Raw genomic sequence first — 18,740 nt, 5'->3', positions numbered from 1 at the left:
GCCCGTGTCCGCAAAGAATTGTGATTTTCATGCCCACTCCCGCCCGCATCTTCGATATTTTGACCCGCTCCCGCCCGCAAATCCCGCAAGATTGAGATGTTCGCTTTCTTAAACTCTACCAAACACGGAGAAGCGGAAAGGAATTGTTTAAAATGTGCACAAGATTAGACCACATCCACAAGTTTAGACTGCTTAAAATGTTTTTAGTAATACCAAATAAAATATCCAGCATAAATGATGTATGATAGGCATGCATTAATAATTTGTATATTTAACTTTACACTCATATTTAGTTTGCAAGACTGGAGTTTATCATCCCACCCGCACGTGCCCACAATGAGCTATCACAATGTGTCCTGCACCGCACAGTTTTGCATCGAGTCCCGCGAGTGCAGAGCTCTACTTCAGAGAGAGCAGTGCCTACAGTTAGCACCACAACCCCTGGGAATGTTAATGACATCAGCTGTAAAAGTATCTGTACATTAGTTATCTGCTATAGACAACCCTGCTTTAACTTTGTTTTTGGCAACACTTAATTTAGCAGTTTAACAGGGCACATCAGTCCAGCAGATGTCCACCAGATGCTTGTCTCCATGGAGATGTTATTGCTTCATCAGGAATGTCCCATGACATGACATCAAACATATCTACACATACTGTATCTGTTTACATTTATTGAATTACAGGTGTTTTTATTGCTCAAAAATACACTGAAAAACATTGTGCTACCTTCTTGTCTCCAAGGAGATTGATACATTTAATTTCATAACATAGAATTTTCTAGACAAAGCAATAACATCATGCAGTAAAGTAAGTGATGGAACACCAGAAAAATTACACAGTGCGCCTTTAATTTGGGGCTACAGTGATTCCCCAGTAGACTAGACATCACAGTGTTGGGAATTCAATCTTACAGTAGGTCTGGCCAGTACATTCTGCAATTGTGCCCTTGAGCAAGGCGCACAATCCAGACATATTCTCCGTCCTTTTTTATGGCTAATGTTACAAAGCACAACTCTTACTACTTCCGATTGTGTTCACATTGCCATTTAAATGAACTCTGGGTCATTTGCTTTGTCGGTGCCGTTCATTTTGTAAGTGCAGAGGCAACCATAAAAAAGATGCGATAATAGAAATCAGGAGTTAATAGTTTTCCAAATGTGAAGAGAATTGACTTTTTGCGATACAACAAAATGACTACAGGCAAAATGTGTTTCAGTGAAAGGTTAGGCCATCAATGTAAACTGTAAACTCTTAGCAAGGTTATTTGTGACCTGCATTCAGATTATTGTCGCAGGATAACTTGTAAAGAGGGGAGGAGTAACATTTAGTTTATCGTGATTTTCTTAAGTCTTTAGATCTGAATTTTAATACGATTCTTAAACACTTTCTGGTGTTTTTAAGATCATCTCCAGCAGTGGGTTTGCCTGACCAGCCTTAATCCAGAAGGGAATGGAACGGGACCATAGTGCCTGAGAAAACGTCTGTCCAAAGTTGAGACAGTCCAACCACAGCTGCTATTCTCCTCTCAAAAATTCTTGTAACATTTCCAACAAAATATACTAGTCCATCACAAAAAAATGTAATATCATGAAAAAGTTAAATATTTTGTCACTCATTTCAGAAAGTCAAAACCATATATAGACTCATGACACATAGAGTGAAGCTTTTAAACCTTTATTTCTTGACATTTTGAGACTTATTTTACAGCTTATAGAAAATGAAAACCCAAAATTCAGTGTCTCAGAAATTTGAATATTACATTTAATCAGTAAACAAAAGGATATCAGAATCAAAAGATAATGTGCTTTAGTCTTACATCACCATATCAGCCCTACTGATAAAGTTAAGAAAAGGCTCTCCAAAACACATATTGGTATAAATTCCAACTATTCTTAAACTGCTGAACTCTTTCCCTGTGGCTTTAGCTTAGCATCATTAGCTGCAGTCACCAATGGGCCAGTGAAGGGAAACTCTCCAAAATCCTGATCCAGGCCTGTCCCATATTGAGCTATTTTGGTGGGGTAAACCCTGCTGTTTGTTTGGGTAGCGTCTGGTCAGCCCTGCGCTTATGTAACTCTGGCTTCTCTAATCTGGGATGAATTTCAGAGGATTTCAGCCCATGAATGAAATCTGTCTCCAGGGCGACCAGCTGATCAGCTCTGTGGACTGGGAGATGTCTCATGAATGGCCGTCCTTCATGTTTTTTTGTCAGTGTTGACAAGGACACTTCAAATAGTCTTTTTAATTACACCAGCTCAATTCAACAAAAGAAGCTAATTGGAAAGAAACGGACTAGTTGACTATTTACCGAACGTGTGCATGTTTTTGGATGGTGGATTAAAACTGTGTCACTACATTTTTCTTTGTGTAAATGTGTAACTTTAATCTACCTACCTAATTTACCTAAGAGTATATTATAAAGGATGAATAGACTTATTAGATTTAAATGCCTACTTCCTATTATTTTTTATTTTTTTAAGGCATGAAGGCACAACATATAGTCTCCATACTCTCAGAACATGTACATTTAACAAAGAAAGAAGAAATAAAAAACAAAACTGAAAACAAAATTGTTAAAAACATTCAATGTTCAAAAAGGAGTAGTAGCAATCCTACCCCTACAATTTACAATATTTCATCTATATGATATTCAATATGTAGTACATTATAGTGTATCTTTAGACATTAGACATTAGATAAATTAAATGTAAAAAAAAAACAAAAACACACACACACGCACACACAAAAACCCACACACAAACACACAAACGCATTATAAATACACACAGGTTTATAATATATACACTATATATAAAGTAATATATATACTTTTTTTTTTTTTTTAAGATTAATATTTGCACATTTTTTATACTTATCTCCAAGTCCATTCCATAAATGTACTCCACTTTGTCAAACTGTTGTTCTTACTTTTACTTTCAGCCATAGAGCAAGTAACACAGAGACCAGGCACATCCACTATAAAGGTCACATGTTACACTTCACTCTTTTCTAATGTTCTAGTACTGTTTCCTCATCACAAACACAGCTGGAGTTGTGTTTTGTTTCATTCACACGTTTAACACACAAACAGAAAACTGTCTGTCCCACCTTGTGATGTCATATGGTAATACAGGAAGTGCTCCACTGTGTTTTTAAACTCCATACACCTTCATTAGAATCATTTGGATGATTTCAGCCCTGGAATTGCCAATGTCTACTGAAATAAAGGTGAAAGTAGCTGTTAACTTGAAAACTATCACTACATGACACAGAGCATTTTGAGCTTTGGAGATGGCAGACTAACAAAAAAGTGTTACTCAGACATGTGTGAATGAATCAAAGCACAAGCCCAGGTATGTTTTTGATGAGGTAACAACATTAAAACATGGCTTAAAGCTCACAAGAATCCATTTTGTGTTATATAGGACTTTTAAGAGGTTCTGAGCCTGAATTTAACCAAAATCCTTTTCAGTGCTTCCCTTATAAATACTGCTGCTACTACTCACACATATTTTTACATATTTATATTGCCTCGTGATTCATGGATACATGACTTCTTGCTAAAGGAAGGGTCTTTTTCTCACCTTCATATGACTGCACACATGTGTTAGCCCTGATTAGCTCATAGGCCGTATGTTATCTGTGCTTAGTCATACATTCAATTATTCAAAGCTCACTCCAGTTCTCCCTATCTCCCGTCTCCCTCGCTCCTCCACATGTGAGTCATGAATGTTAAATGGGACCATGGCCTGTCTGAGCAAACTTATATTTTTATCTCCATATGTTTCAGGCATGATCTTATGAAGCCTTTTCAATATTATTAATTCACAACTCTGCTTTTTCCAGACTTTAAATGCCTTTTTCATGTATGCAAAATACAGTGTCAAGGTATTCAACCCTTTTAAGGTTATAGGTGTGCATGTAGCTTTGTGGTCTCGATAGAGATGTTATTTTCCTGGAATGTTATGCAGTAGGGCATTAAATATTAATAATAATACATTTTATTTATACAGAGCTTTTCGAAACACTCAAAGACCTTGCACAAAGAATACAATCACAAAGGGTGCATTTAAAAACAAGTTAATCACACAAAATATATATAATAAAATAAAAAATAAACAAAAAACATGCATACACTGTGAATGGGCTCACCTCTCTACAGATCTGAGCACTAACCTGGCCTGATAGCCTGTTTGTTTTTATGAGGATCACAACGTACTAGTAAATGCCTTGCTGTGGGACATTTCTTACAAAGCAATAACATCTGAAGTGACAGACACCTACATGAAAAGGTACATAATCGATCTTTAAAATATACTTGTTGTTAGGCCATATTCTCTGCAGATCTTGAGCTACATTTATTGTCAGGACCACCTATCAACCACCAACTGCACACACTGTCGGTCAACCAACCCAATCTGGGAATCAAACCTGAAACATTCTTGCTTTGAGGCACAAATTCTTTTTCACTATTCCACTTCTGATTGTTCATACTAGCTTCCATCCTGTTACTGAAATTTCACTTACCTGATAAATATCTCTTTTTATGTAATAATCATTCATCAGGAGTGCTCACCTGTATTTTGTTCCACTCTGTAATCTCGTCTCAGATCTGCGTTTTTGTTGCCAGGAACATTTAGTGTTTTTCTCTCGAGGTGTTATCCAAAATCACAGACCACCGCTTCAACAAATTCGTCTGGAAAAGTCACTATAGTTTTAAAAGTGCATTGCAAAACTCACCTGCTCATTTCTATGGATACGTATGTCATTGCTCTGCCTGAAATGCTCCACAGTATGACATTAAACAGCTCTAACCTTCCTTTCCAATAGTTTTGTATTACTGCCAATATCAGCCCAACATTTGTCATGGAGTCATTCAGTTTTATATTTCAATATACTTTATTCTTCTTTTTGAAATTAAAGGTGCACTATGTAACTTTTTGGTCAGGGGTGACTCAACTGCTTGTTTCTATGGAGATGTCATTGCTCTGGAATGTGACACAATATGACTTTAAACAGTTCTACCTTACATTTATTCAATTACAGGTTTTATAGCTCAAAAATATCTAGAAAAACAGATATTCTGACTGAGTGGGGTTGCCTTTCCACAGATCTGACCTGTAACTTGGCCTGGTTTGGTCTCCATGAAGATAGAAAGGCTTAATGCCATACTGTGAAACATTCCAGACAGAGCAAGAACATCTCCATGAAGAAAAGCATTTTGTTGTTGTTGTTGTTGTTGTTGCTGTTTTTGTTTTTTTTGGAAACTTTATTGGGTCAAAGTTTCAGACAAAAAAACAACAACTTTACATTACATTAGACACAATATTTATGTTGTATTTTGTTTTATTAACTTTGAAGGACCCTCCACCAGAAAAGTTCCGCAATGCGCCTTTAAGACAAGCTCTAAAAATTCCTTTCTTTGCAGCATAAATCATTTTCGGTCTGTTTCTTCCCCCAGGCCCACCAGATAAGCTTCCCCAGCCGACCAAGCCTTTGCCTACAGCTCCCCCACCTCGCTCCCATCCACCATCGGACCCCCGCAAACCGGACAGACAGACCAGGCCCCCCAGGCTGCCCCCGCCATCCCACCCCAACGCCAAACCCAACATCTGCGAGGGGGGATTCAACACCCTCGCCATCCTTCGAAGAGAAATGTTCGTCTTCAAGGTAAGACTGCAGACACATATCAAAACAGTCCCAAGGCTGTTTTTCACTATTTGTTTTTGAGCCATCAATTTTACCTCAAGGTGCTCTACACTTTTAGCAGAGAGAAATACAACTTTAGAAGGGAACGCTATTTTAATAAATAATATAGTCCTGACATTGCTCTACTAATTTTTCTCAGGTTAAATACAAATAAAAAATTGTGAACTCAATAATTACTTAAAGGTACATTGTGTAACTTTTCTGGTGGAAGGTCCGCCAAATGCTTTTCTCCGTGGAGATGTTATTGCTTTGTCTGGAATGTTTCACAGCATGGTATCAAACCTTTCTTCATGGAGACCAAACCAGATCAAGTTACAGGTCAGATCTGTGGAGAGGCGACCCCTCTCACAGTCAGAATGCCAGTTTTTTTTGTTATTTTTGAGCTATAAAACCACCTCTAGTGGAATAAATGCAAGGTTTAATGTCATGCAAGAAACAAGAAGGTGATGGGCCACCAAGCAAAAAGTTACGTAGTGCACCTTAAAGTAAGAGTTTAGTCTTTGTTGAAAGCACAATGTCATAATTGTTAGTACCTGACTTGGGGTTCAGTCTGAAAGGTGCTGTAGCCCAGGGGGTCCCCAACCCCCGAGTTGTGGGTCATTTGGTACCGGGCGACGGAAGCATGAACCCCCCCCTCCCTTACGCCTTGTGGACCGTGCCTCCTTCTGTGCGCTGTGGACGTCTTCTTGCGTACACCACATGGACTGCACCTCCTCTCATGTTTCCTGCGCCTCTAAACCAGAACTAAAACCAGGACTAAACCATGACTAAAATCAGTTCTAAACCAGGACTAAACCAGGTCTAAAACCAGTAGTAAACCATGCCGCGCAGACTGTGAAAATATTGTCCCAAAAAATATTGTCATAAAACTGGTCTGAGCAAATTTTGTTTTTCACATTTTTATTTTAATGTAATTTACCAGTCAAATTTTGGTAGAATTTCTGGTATTTGCAAAGACTTTGTTAAATTTGTTTGAAAAACCTAATATGGAGCAAGCAACACAAATGTTTGTCACCCACAATGGGAAGAGTATTCAAGTAGGAATACTGTTTATGACTCAAATAGAAGTAAAAGTTACTACACCTGCTCCAAACTATTTTTAACTTAAAATGCACTGTGTAACTTTTTTGGTGGAGGGTCCGTCACTTACTTCTCTCCCTGGAAATAATGCCCGGAAATGTTGACACCTCAGTGCCAAGTTACATGTCAGATCTGTGGAGAGGCGAGCCCACTCACAGTAAGAATAAAGGTTTTAGGTCAATAAAAACCCATGACATAATGAGTTAATGTAAGATGGATATGGTTAAAGCCATACCGGGACATTCCAGACTGAACAACAACATGTCCGTGCAGACAGTTAGCAGACCCTCCAGCAGAAAAGTTACAAAGTGCACCTTTAAATGCCTTTTCCGACTTTTGAATAGGTTTAGGAATTAGCTCCCCCCTACATAGTGTATCTCTGTATACAGAAATAGTCTCTCCCTGCATGGTCTGAACCTAATCGGCTGAGAGGAGCAACAATAGACCCCCTATCACACGTTTTACACCAGTGTGGATGTCCTATAGGTTTGGGAAAATCCATTATACAGCCTGAAGCTAGCAGAATTAGCTAAAGCATATGCTCGGAGCTGTGAGGATTACCTGAAGTCTGTGTTGAATGCTAATCTGCCTCGGAGTGTGTGCATATTGTGGGGAATGGAAAAGTGAGCTGAGTTGTGAGCGTTTAGAAAGTCATTTGAAGAAGTTATATTTGAGGTTGACTTTGGTCCTTATAGAGATTCTGTGTGTGTGTGTTAGGTCAGTGTAGTGATCTTAAATTTACCTTTATTAAATTAAAATGATGGTCTATGGTAATGCACAAGACCAATTTTAATAAAAGTAAAATAACGGAAACTAAAATATACTGATGAAAACAAATTCACAAAGGAAAGTCCTGGGTGATGGGGCCTAAAAATAAAATTGTATTTTTTTGGCACACACACTGGACTGGACTTCCACATTACAAAACTACAGTGCCCAAGACTGCTCAGACATGCACTTATTACTCCAAATACAACTGTGGGTGAGTAAATGGTTAAAAGCTCAGAAAAAATGTTTTTGCAGAATAGGTCTGGTTTTTAAAAAAAAACATATTTTATCATTTAGTGAGCAACTCATTGTGTTTATTTCCATGTACTACAGCTGCTTTACAGCACATCCAGTCCAGATGAGAAGATACCTGTTCCTCAGTTCATGTTGTACCAGTGTGTAGCTGGTGTGTTACACTGAGAGACCTGGAGGCGACATAAAGCTTCAGTGTGTGCTGTGAAAGAGCAGAGTGTGTGACTGCTGCTGTGGTTCTGTGGATATAAATAGACTGTTTCATTGGTTCAATAAGAAACTCGTGGAGCCTGAGGGGAAACCCCCATCAGTTCTGTCTGTTCTCCTGTTTAGAGATTTGTTCTTCAGGTGATCAATGGGAGCTACTACTGCCACTGCTGCTACTACTACTTCTGCAACTACCACTACTACTTATCTTAAGAAATATGCAAGAAGTTCAGCTCTGTATTAATAATTTTGTACATGAATACATAACTATACTGCGTACTATTGGTTTATCATATAAAACAAAACAAACTGGTGGAAATTCTGTATAATTACATTTTCTGACAGAGCATTTGTCTTGACCCTTCTATACAGACCCCCCTTCCCCTTCTCACTCCTAAACCTCTTCCTCCCTCCCGCCTGTTACTCCTCTTTCCGTCCTCGTGTTACTCCTCCTCTCTTCCTCCCTCATGTTGCTCCTCTTTCCTCTCTCCTCTTACTCCCCCTTTCTCCCTCATGTTAGTCCTCTTTCCTCCCTCGTGTTTCTCCTCTTTCATCCCTCGTGTTACTCTTCCTCTCTCCAGGGGAAACTTCGTGATGGAGTGATGAGGATCATGGGACTTGTGCACAGTGCAGCTATTGAAAGACAGACTGCACTTGTTATAGCGAGTTAACAAGGCTTTGATTTGACAAGACAAACATGGGAATAGTGGAAGATGTTCTTAAGTAATTCAGATATGTCCAAGTTTATGTCAAAATCAATTTCAGTCCAAGCTTTTGACAGACTTTGAAAGCTCATAGTCAAGTTGTACAATACTTTACACAGAAAAAAACATACAGGTTACTTTATACCCATAATTGTCTATAATAGTTTTGTGTAGTCTTATATTTCACTCATCTTGCATCTCTATTCAAAGTATTTATAATATTCTAGTTAGACTTGTTAGTTTTAAATCATATTTAGGCTGTGTTTTTCTCACAAACAGAAAACACTCTGTTCCACCTTGTGATGTTATGTGGTAACACAGGAAATGTTCCACTGTGGTTTTAAACTCCCTACACTTTCTTTGGAAAAATTTTGAGAATTTCAGCCCTGGAATTCCTAATCGCTACAGCGCAAAAGGTAAATGGTAGTGTTAAAATCTACCTGTTCATGACATCACAAGGTGGAACAGAGCATTTTGGGCTTTGGAGATGTAGACAGACTAATAAAGGATTTCTCAAACGTGTGAATGCAACAAAACACAACTCCATTTATCTTTTTGAGGAGACATTTAACATGACTTAAAGAGTAAATTTTTCACAATATAGGATCTTTAAATGTTTGAACAACTGCTTATCTTGATTTTGTTGCTCCATATACCTATTCTACTGCTGGTCTTGAACTTTGCATTGCAACATTGAAACTTCCCCACTGTGGAACTGTGGCAGTAAAGGTCCTCTTATATCCTATACCTTATATCTTGACACAGTAAACATTAATAAAATTCATAGACGGCCTCTTTGGTTTGGGGCTGTGCCAAAGCAGGAGAGATTAGCTTGGCCTCCTAATCATATTGTGTTGTCAAAGAAAGCAAAATCATTATCACAATTACCTTAATGCTGTAGTTATAACACTTTAATTTAACAGAGCTTTTCATTTTCACTACTTTAGTTCAATTAAATAAATTAAAGAGACTGCCAGCATTGTCTGCAACACTGCGTTTAAAAGCCAGTCCACTGGGGCCTCCATGGAAAACCGAGTTCAGCACAATCTCGGCATTGTTTAGAAAAGGTAAACTGTGAAAAGAGAAACAAATACCACAAAGTAAATAGGTTTATTATTTTGTATGTTGTTAAGTAGAAGGCCTGATTAAATGTACAAAGAAAAACACATTTTACTGTTTCAGATATCTCAAAGTAGCATTTAAAGGTGTTTGCAGTGGTCCACAGTTAATCCTCATTTACTTCGTGCAAATCGAGCATCTTAATTATTCACCAATATGAGTTTTTAAGTACTTTTCACAACTTTCAGAGGCCAGAGTGGAGTGGATTTGCTAATTTTGCTCAAATCAAATCATGCAAAATGTACTCTTTTGAGCTTTAAGACAAGTTATAATGCTGTTACCTCCTCAAAACATATCTGGACCTGTGTTACTTCATTCACACGTTTGAGTAATCCCTTATTATTACAGCTACCTTTTAACTTGAGTAAACTTAGAAAAGGATTTGCGTGTTAAACATTTGTAAATGGAACAAAACAAAACTCCAAGTATATTTTTGATGAAGAAACAACATTATAACATAGATCACTGTTTCTCAAAGACTGGGTCGCGACCCTCAGGTGGGTTGCTAGAGAATTTTTGGGGGGGGTCGCCTTGTCATGATCTACTCAGGCTGGCGCCACCTAGTGCCTCCGCTCAATTTAATTTCTCTCCAGCGACAAGGTCAAGAATCGGAATACAGTAGATGGTTTGCAAAAACCCTGGAAGTGTGAGTCTGGGCACCAGCCAATCAGCGAAGAGCCATTCATTCTGTGTTTGCAACAATTCCCGAGATCGCGGATTTAAAGCTGGGTTGAAAGTTGAAATGTTAAGACATGTTTTGTGTAATTTCTAATATTTTTGTAATTATTTTATTGACTATTTCTTTCCTAATATTGCTGGTTCAATTGAATGTTGAAAGTCCAAATAGGTGACTTATGGATCCCTTTTATCGCTGGTTCAATTACTGTTTTTTGTTGTTTAAAACTTGAGTAATACTGACTATTCAGAGAGTCACAATCACTCAGTCAACAATGAAATATCCTCATTAATGTTCAAATCCACCTTTATTTTGTGATTTATGAATAATGTCTATTGACTTGGGTCACGAAGGTTTGTGACTTTTAAAATATGGGTCTCCAGAAAAAAAGTTTGGAAAACACTGGCATAGATCACAAAAAGGCATAATATATTAGTATTCTCAGAGACTAAATCAGAAATAGAAAAATGTGCAAGCCAATCAAAGCAGGATCAAATCAAGACCAAACCAGGACAATGTGATTACAGCCAAAATCTTTGCTAATATAGATCCTTCAGTTTCTCATAGCCCGTCTGATATTGATTGCTTAGAATGACCTTGTAGCTCTGCGCTTCATATATTTTCCTTTTGGCAACAGCCCAAATCAACCAAATAACTCCACTAAGCTAAAATGGGTCGTACTCAGTGTTCCAAATAGCGTTTTGAAGAGCAGTCTCCTCCTCTTCCCTCAGATCTAGCACCATCTCAAATGTTCTTATTGTTTGTTTAACAGAGTGAGGCTGATTTGTAGCAGTTCATTTGTACTTGTGAATCCAGAGCACTCACATCATTAAGACCAGTATATCTCATAGCACTATTTGCCCTGCTGTTTTTATTATGATCCAAAGATACAGATACATTCACTTAAAGGTCCACTGTGTAACTTTTCTGGGGAAGGGTCTACTTGGTTGTTTTCACGGAGATGTTACTGCTTTGCCTTGCTTTCAAATTTAAAGGGCCCATATTATGCTATTTCCTGAAACATCTGAATAAGTTCAGCCCAGGAATTGCCCATCTTTACTAAACTAAAGGTAAAATGTAGCTTTTAACTTGAAAACTACCACTTAATGACATCACAGAGCATTTTGAGCTTTGGAGATGTAGACAGACTAATAATAAAGGGTCACTCAAACGTGTGAATGAAACAAAACAGAACTCTGGCCTTGTTTTTGATGAGGTAACAATAGGGATGTAACGATATCCAAATCTCTTAGTACGATATTATCACGATATGCATCTCACGGTATGATATTTATTGCGATATTATGGAGAGGCTGATATAATTGTTGATAGGACACGTTTTTGCATTTAAAATACCCTGACAAGATTTTGGTGTGAATTATTTCTATCATAATCCCAAGAATTCAAGTAAAAACGTATTTCTTCATGTTTTCTGTACTGAAATGAATCATGGGATATATAGTTCCCGATGTTTATTAGCTATTGCAGCTGTAAAACTATGCAAAGGAACTTGTGATTCGATATACTGTGACGCCCCACGATATTATTGTGAGACTTTTGACGACACAATATCACAATATTTCTGTTATTGTTACATCCCTGGGTAGCAACATTATAACATGGTTAAAAATTCATAGTTGTCAATTTTGCATAATAATGGACCTTTAAATTGGCATTCAACATCAGCTTCATGGGGACAGTGGCGCCTCTAAGCCAAGTTACAGGTCAGGTTTGTGGATAGGCAATCCAGCTAACTTGAAGAATGCATGTTTTCAGTGTATTTTAAGAATAAAAATAAGTTCACTAGCAAGGACCACGCCAAAAACATGATGGAATGAAGATATTTATTAATGAACGGTGAGTTGAATGATAGGATGAATGAGGTAGAGGTGGCTGGTTGGAGACTCAGGGTGGGGGTTCCGTCTTAATCAATCATTTGGCCCAGCCGGTATGGCACCCCCCTTTGTAGACGTCTTATAGCTGAAAGACAGACAAGAGAAGGGGTTTGAGGGTGGGGTCGAGTTAGCGGAGACACTGAGATGATGGGATAAGCTGCTACAAATCTTTTTCTTCTGGGAAATTAGAGGTGTGGTTGAGGTGAGCTGTAGTTCGCTGGAGGAAGGGAAGAAGGTTGAGGTGTGGTCCTACTTCTGAATCTCAGTCAATTATATTAACTCCACATATTAGATGCCATATTGTGGAATATGTTGGGCAAAACAATGGCATTTCCACCGAGACAAGAAAAGATATATAGTGCAGTTTCTTGGCGGGGGATGTCCAGATCCTGTATTTTTGTGTTTCAAATATAGCAGGTGGTCTTAGTGATAATTCCAGATTTAAATTTTGTGTTTTGCCAGTTTTCTTGAAAAACAAACTCCACAAAAAAGATTCAAATTATCATGGAAATTTACACTTCCCTCTTGCCCCAAGTGGTAGTTTTATCTATATTGATTGAGGAGATTTGAAATCATCCCTGACTAAATAGATCCACTTTAAGCCCAGCCAAAACACTGTCTGTGTAGTGATTTACAGCAGGCACTTATTTCAGTTCATTTTTACAGTGCAGTCCATTCTCCTGATTGCATGTGTGGTGTGGAGTCTGTGCCAGGTCCATTTGGTCTCATGGTTTAGCTCTGCTCCATGGTTTTGGATGAGCGGGCCAGAGCTGGGGCCAAGTCATTACATTGTGGATGTGTGCAGCCCCTCAGGCCCGGGGTTCACAGGTGGTCCGGACTGGGAGTCGAGGGCTACACTGGGACTGCTTTAGGAGATGGAGATAAATTGGATAAACTTCGGTTGGTGCATTGTAGTTTTACTGTAGCTTTGTAAGTCTTGCGTTACGAAATTCACTATTGTTTAGTTGTGTCAATTGTTTCAGATTTGTATTTTGTTTCTGCTTCTTTTCTTTGTACATTTTGGATAACTGGATTTGCATGTAAACGTAAAAACAAACAGTGATTACCGTTCTACTACCAGTTTTTAAGACAATTCAATTTCAGCATTTGCCAGTACTGGTGGAGGGTCTGCTATGCTTTTGTCCATAGAGATGTTACTGCTCTTCCTGGAATGTTTCACAGTATGGCATTAACCATTTAGATTTTGCATTTGTACAAAGTTAATTATAGAGAAAAGTACACCTTTAAGAACACTGCCAACAATATGTCAAGTATGCAAAATATGCAAAGACAAATTACCGTATTTTTCGGACTATAAGTCCCACCAGCCAAAAAATGCGTAATGAAGAAGAAAAAACATATATAAGTCACTTTTTTGGGTCAAATTTATATTATAAAATCAGAGACTAGGCAACGACATTTCATCTCAAAAGACAAGTTATAGTAATAACAATAGAATAGAGACAAACATACCATACCTGCTAACGTACCATATTAAGAGTTGTTCCGATAACTATAGCACAAACAACATAAGTTTACCGAACTCTTCTTCTCACTCCATATCACTAAATCCTTTGAATTCTTCATCTGTGTCACTTCTGAGCAACTCTGGAACGTCTGGAGGGAAACAGAGCAATGCTTCCTCTTCTGCGTAGCTGTCATCAGACTCAGTTCCAGTTAGAATTATTCTGGCCTTTCTGAATCCCGACAGGATGGTTTCGGTTGTCACAGAAGTCCAGGCTTTGTCGGTCCATCCAGTGACTTCCAGGAAAGTTGCATGGCGCACCCAGGTTCCCATGAAGCTGTGTTCCCCATCCCCACCTTTCACCAGTCCCTCACAAGTTTCTCACTCACTCCAAACTTTCTTTCTGCTGCTCGATTACCGTTTTTGACTGCATATGTCAATACTTGCAGCAGGACAGTAGCTTTTTCTGCAGGAGACATATGCAGTAGAGGACAAAGTGACAGAGGTACAGAATAAGTAATAGGAGTAGCAGATACTGACACACAAGCCTAGAGCACCTCTCGCGGTTGTCAGTGTGAAAATTTTAATATATAAGTCGCACCGGAGTATAAGTCGCAGGACCACCCAAACCATGAAAAAACTGCAACTTGTAGTCTGAAAAAAAGGTATATATTTCGGTGACCCTTTTCTTATGCAACTTTACTACCAAATTCTGCTTGCTAACAATTATCCAACTACCAACATCCAACATAACATTTTGATTATGTATTATGAACATGACCTCAATATGATCTTTGGAAATATTAGCTGTATCTACAATTAAAACTGCCACCTTCTTCCAAACTTATCAAGCACGTAACTCTCCCAGCGGCTTCCATTGTTCTCTTTTTTTACCACTCAATAAAACATTTTAGTACCTGGCAGTAAAAGTTATGTTCTACTGTACGAGACCAGGGCTAATCTACAAAGGCGTCTGGAGTCATGCTTGTTAGGCTTTTGTTTTACGATCACTCTCTCTCCTCCCCACTCGAGGAGGCAGAGGGTCGAGCGGGGGTCACAGGTACCGCCATCTGGATCCAGTGTCACCAATAAACCTAATATCACCAGCTCCTGTTCAACTTCATATGAACTTACGCGCCATATGGTCTCCTATATCTGCGCTCGGAGGGAAAATGACTATACATGGACAGGAGAATAGCCAGAGGCGGTGGAGCGTGTAAGGATCTATTAGGGCTTTCAAAAGTATCAAAGATCAGATTAAATTTATTTTTTGAGCCAATACTGTTATTTAATATTTGGTCTACTATTGTGGCCGATAAATGATATTTGTCGATACCAATACTTAGCTTTTAAAATCCATAACAAACTCCCCAAATGTACTTAAAGGATCTACCATCTGCATTCTCCATGAAGACGTTATTGTCTGGAATGTTTCACTGTATGGTATGAAACCTTTCTGTCTTTATGGAGGCCAATCCAGGCCAAGATATAGTTCAGATCTGTGGAAAGGCAACCCCGCTAATAGTTAGAATGCCTGTGTTTCTATATTTTTTAGCTATAAAATCTCTATTGAACAAAAGGTAAAAGGTAGAGATGTATGTTATCGTACCCCTGGATATTGTTACATCCCTAATTGCAATAAATATTGTACTATGAGGTTCATACCGTGACGATATCGCAAAGCATTTTGAGCTTTGGAGATGCAGACATATTGATAATAAAGCATTACTCAAGCATATGTGAATGAAACAAAGCACAACTCACAGCATTATAACATGGCTTAAATCTCACAAGAATCATTTTTGTGTATTATTGGACCTTTAAATCAAAAATTACATAATAGCGCTCATAATTGCATAACTTTTAACTCACAAGCTGTAAGTCAACACAGTGCGCACCACCAGTCAACAAAAACATGTTTACATTGGCAGTTTGATTAAAATTTTAATGAATCTTGTTTGTGATTTATTCATATAAGTGTTGGATTTCTGTTTTCTCAGCAGTACGCCATCTCTTATGCAACGCGGCTTGTGTCAAACAACATCAACAAATTTGAGCCCAATTTCTGTGTACATTGAAAATACCTCTCTCTCTTTTAAAAAATAAATAAATAATAAAAAAAGAAAAAAGAAAAACACTGGGTGTATGTAGACATTTTCACAAGCTGTCAAACATCTTTTCAATAGGGAACATATGGTAATGTAGTTGTATGAGACAGTTACGCTTGACAAACTTGGCACAGTACTTTCCTCTCAAAGCACAGAGCCAATTTGAGGTATAATATTTCAAACTTCTGCTCGCTCAGAGCTGTTGTGATGATTCCAGACAGTCCTGTAATAGCAAAGTGTCTCAGCTCCGTTTCAATGGGAGATGGGTGAAAGGGCATCTTTTAGGTTTTTAAAGCAGGTCTATTCTGTAAAATCAACTTTTCAGAGCTTTTAGCCATTTTATAGTTGTTTCCCCTTACAATTCACTCACCCAAAGTTGTATTTGTGGATGTTTGAGCAGTCTTTAATCGCTTATTTTCAAGACTCTCTTTTGCTGATCAGCCCACGTGTACACTGGCATATACCCTCTCCTCTGTGCTTATTTTGTTCTCCAATTTTATTTTCTTAATTAGTGTTACGCATAGGATTCGGCAGCGTCACATAGTTATTTACATACAAATAAAAAAAAATCTGCAATTCGTAAGTGTGATCTGCCACTATCCATCAGAGGAGCCAACAGCTGCAAGGCTTTTTGTTGTGATGACGTTTGCGGCGACGTCAGCTCCCATTGGGCACTGCTTTTTTCTAACACAGAAGTCAGTGGACTGGTTACTTGTATTAAGTCACTTTAGATTTAGATTTAAAATGTCCAGAATTTGGCATAATGATCCACGAGTGTCATAGATGATAACTATATAGCTGTCTTCTTTAAAGATATGAAAAAATGTCAGTGACTAGCTAATGATTTAGGATCATATTAATTCTAATTGAATTAACAAATCAACATTATATTGTGTTTCCCAAATTGTATGCTGATTTATTGTCAAACTTTTTTTTCCCTCTTAATATTGTCATATAGCAATCATCTTTCTTCTGTGAGCGGTTATTGATAGTTACAGTTTTATGTTCGGGACCCTTAGCTGCTGTGTTTTCAAATTAAGGTTTAAGTTAGTTTAAGATACACTTATCCCCATAGCGAAGTTTGTCCTCTGTATTTGACCTCCATCCTTCAATCCCGCTGGGGCACCTCATCAGGAGCAGTGGTGCAAATTGAATCTTGAATATACTGGTATATTTTTTATAGACAGGAGAGATTGGTCGAAAAACTATTATAATGTTTACTTCTTCAATTAAATGGAATAAGTGAGCTTTTTCCTTCTTTTTGTACATTATATATTGCAGTTGTGGTTCAGATTTTCAGGAAAGTCTGTTTTCCTGTTTAAACTTGGTCACTGTTGCTCTAAATGATTTCCTGTACCAGACTTTGAACTGTTTTCAATTACACCGAAAGCACTGCACAATTGAAAAGGCCGGTTAGGTTGTATTGGCAGTGGAACAAGAGGAGGAAGAGTGAGGAAGAGGGGAGTCCCACACAAACAGTTGGATTAGGTCCGGTCAGAAGAGACTGTTTGATAAATGGCCTGTTTATTTAGCTTTCACTGGGAATCTAGCAAGCTCTCATGTTGTGCTGCCAGAGGTGGGGAAACTATCGCAAATAAGAGTACTATTACTTCAATTGCTTACTATCATTACTCAAATACGAGTAAAGAAAAGACGGTGAGATCTGATTTATAATATGAGGCCATGTAATCAGAAGGACAAAACTTTACTTAAATAATTCACAAAATCTGGAAAAAGGACAGACCACAACAATGAGAAAAGAAATCCAAATGTCCACATGTAAAGGATCCTGTTACTTTAATAAAAAAATAATAATATGACTCAAGTAGGAGTAGAAGTACACTGTTATAAATGAAAAAGTAAAAACAAAACATAAAAAAACATGTTACTTAAAGGTGCTGTACCTAATTTTCACTGCCTTCAAAATATTGAAACACAATTAGTTTCTTTTAAACAATTTGCAGAGCTCCAAATTATTACTCACTTACACCCCTAACAACTAGCATGCTAACAGCACATTTCCTGATTCTTGGAGGATAAAACGCTTTATAATTTGATGCACACAGCTGTTTAATTTCTATCTTGAGAGCTGCTTATACAATATAAAAACAACAAACACATTTTGCTCAACTACAGAATCGAGTAAAGCCACTTTAAGTAAATGTAACGGAGTGAATGTGAATGACTACTCTACCCACCTCTGTATGTTGCCTTTCCTCTTTTGCTCTGATTTGAAAAATTTTTGGGACCACTCACAGCACACACTCACTATGGCACAATGGTCTGCTTGTAGCCGGAGGGTGGGTGGGTTTTGATGTCTTTCACAGCTGGCTCTCCCCCCTATAGCCTCTGTCTGTCTTCAGGTTTCATCCCCGACATCAAAAACACACACTGCACACCTCACACTCGGACAGTCTCACGTTTCTGGACCAGTGGATATGAGCTGCATCGTAAAGCTCCCGGACATTGTAGCTTCACCTTTGTCATATTTTTACTACATGTTCTGTGTAAAGGTGACCTGGAAAGTGTAGATGAGGTTACAGTGTGAAAGCTCCAGGAGATGTTCTGTAAAAACGAAAACAAGAGGTTGGTTTGAAGACTCCAGGGTCAGTGGTAGTTAAAGACAGTTTTGTCTATAAAAATACACTTAAAGGGCCCATATTGCACTATTTTTGATCTGATATAATCTTGTTTACTTACCAAAAATATACCTGGAGTTGTGTTTTGTTTTGTTCACACATGTTTAACACACAG

The 18,740-nt window shown here is 38.1% G+C and overlaps 1 protein-coding gene across 1 annotated transcript in view; it reads left to right on the top strand.

The window, feature by feature from the left end:
• LOC110165362 (matrix metalloproteinase-16-like) overlaps window positions 1-18,740 on the top strand; it is a 120,230-nt gene that overhangs the window by 78,703 nt on the left and 22,787 nt on the right. Inside the window, exon 6 of the mRNA XM_020930542.2 lies at window positions 5,465-5,673. Within this exon, the coding sequence (XP_020786201.1) occupies window positions 5,465-5,673 (209 nt within the window). The remainder of the gene's footprint in view (window positions 1-5,464; window positions 5,674-18,740) is intronic.

This window comes from Boleophthalmus pectinirostris, unplaced genomic scaffold (assembly GCF_026225935.1).
Source record: "Boleophthalmus pectinirostris isolate CB_2022bp ecotype Guang Dong unplaced genomic scaffold, ASM2622593v1 HiC_scaffold_15, whole genome shotgun sequence".
Lineage (NCBI taxonomy): Eukaryota > Metazoa > Chordata > Actinopteri > Gobiiformes > Gobiidae > Boleophthalmus > Boleophthalmus pectinirostris.
This window is presented reverse-complemented; position numbering and strand designations above follow the sequence as displayed.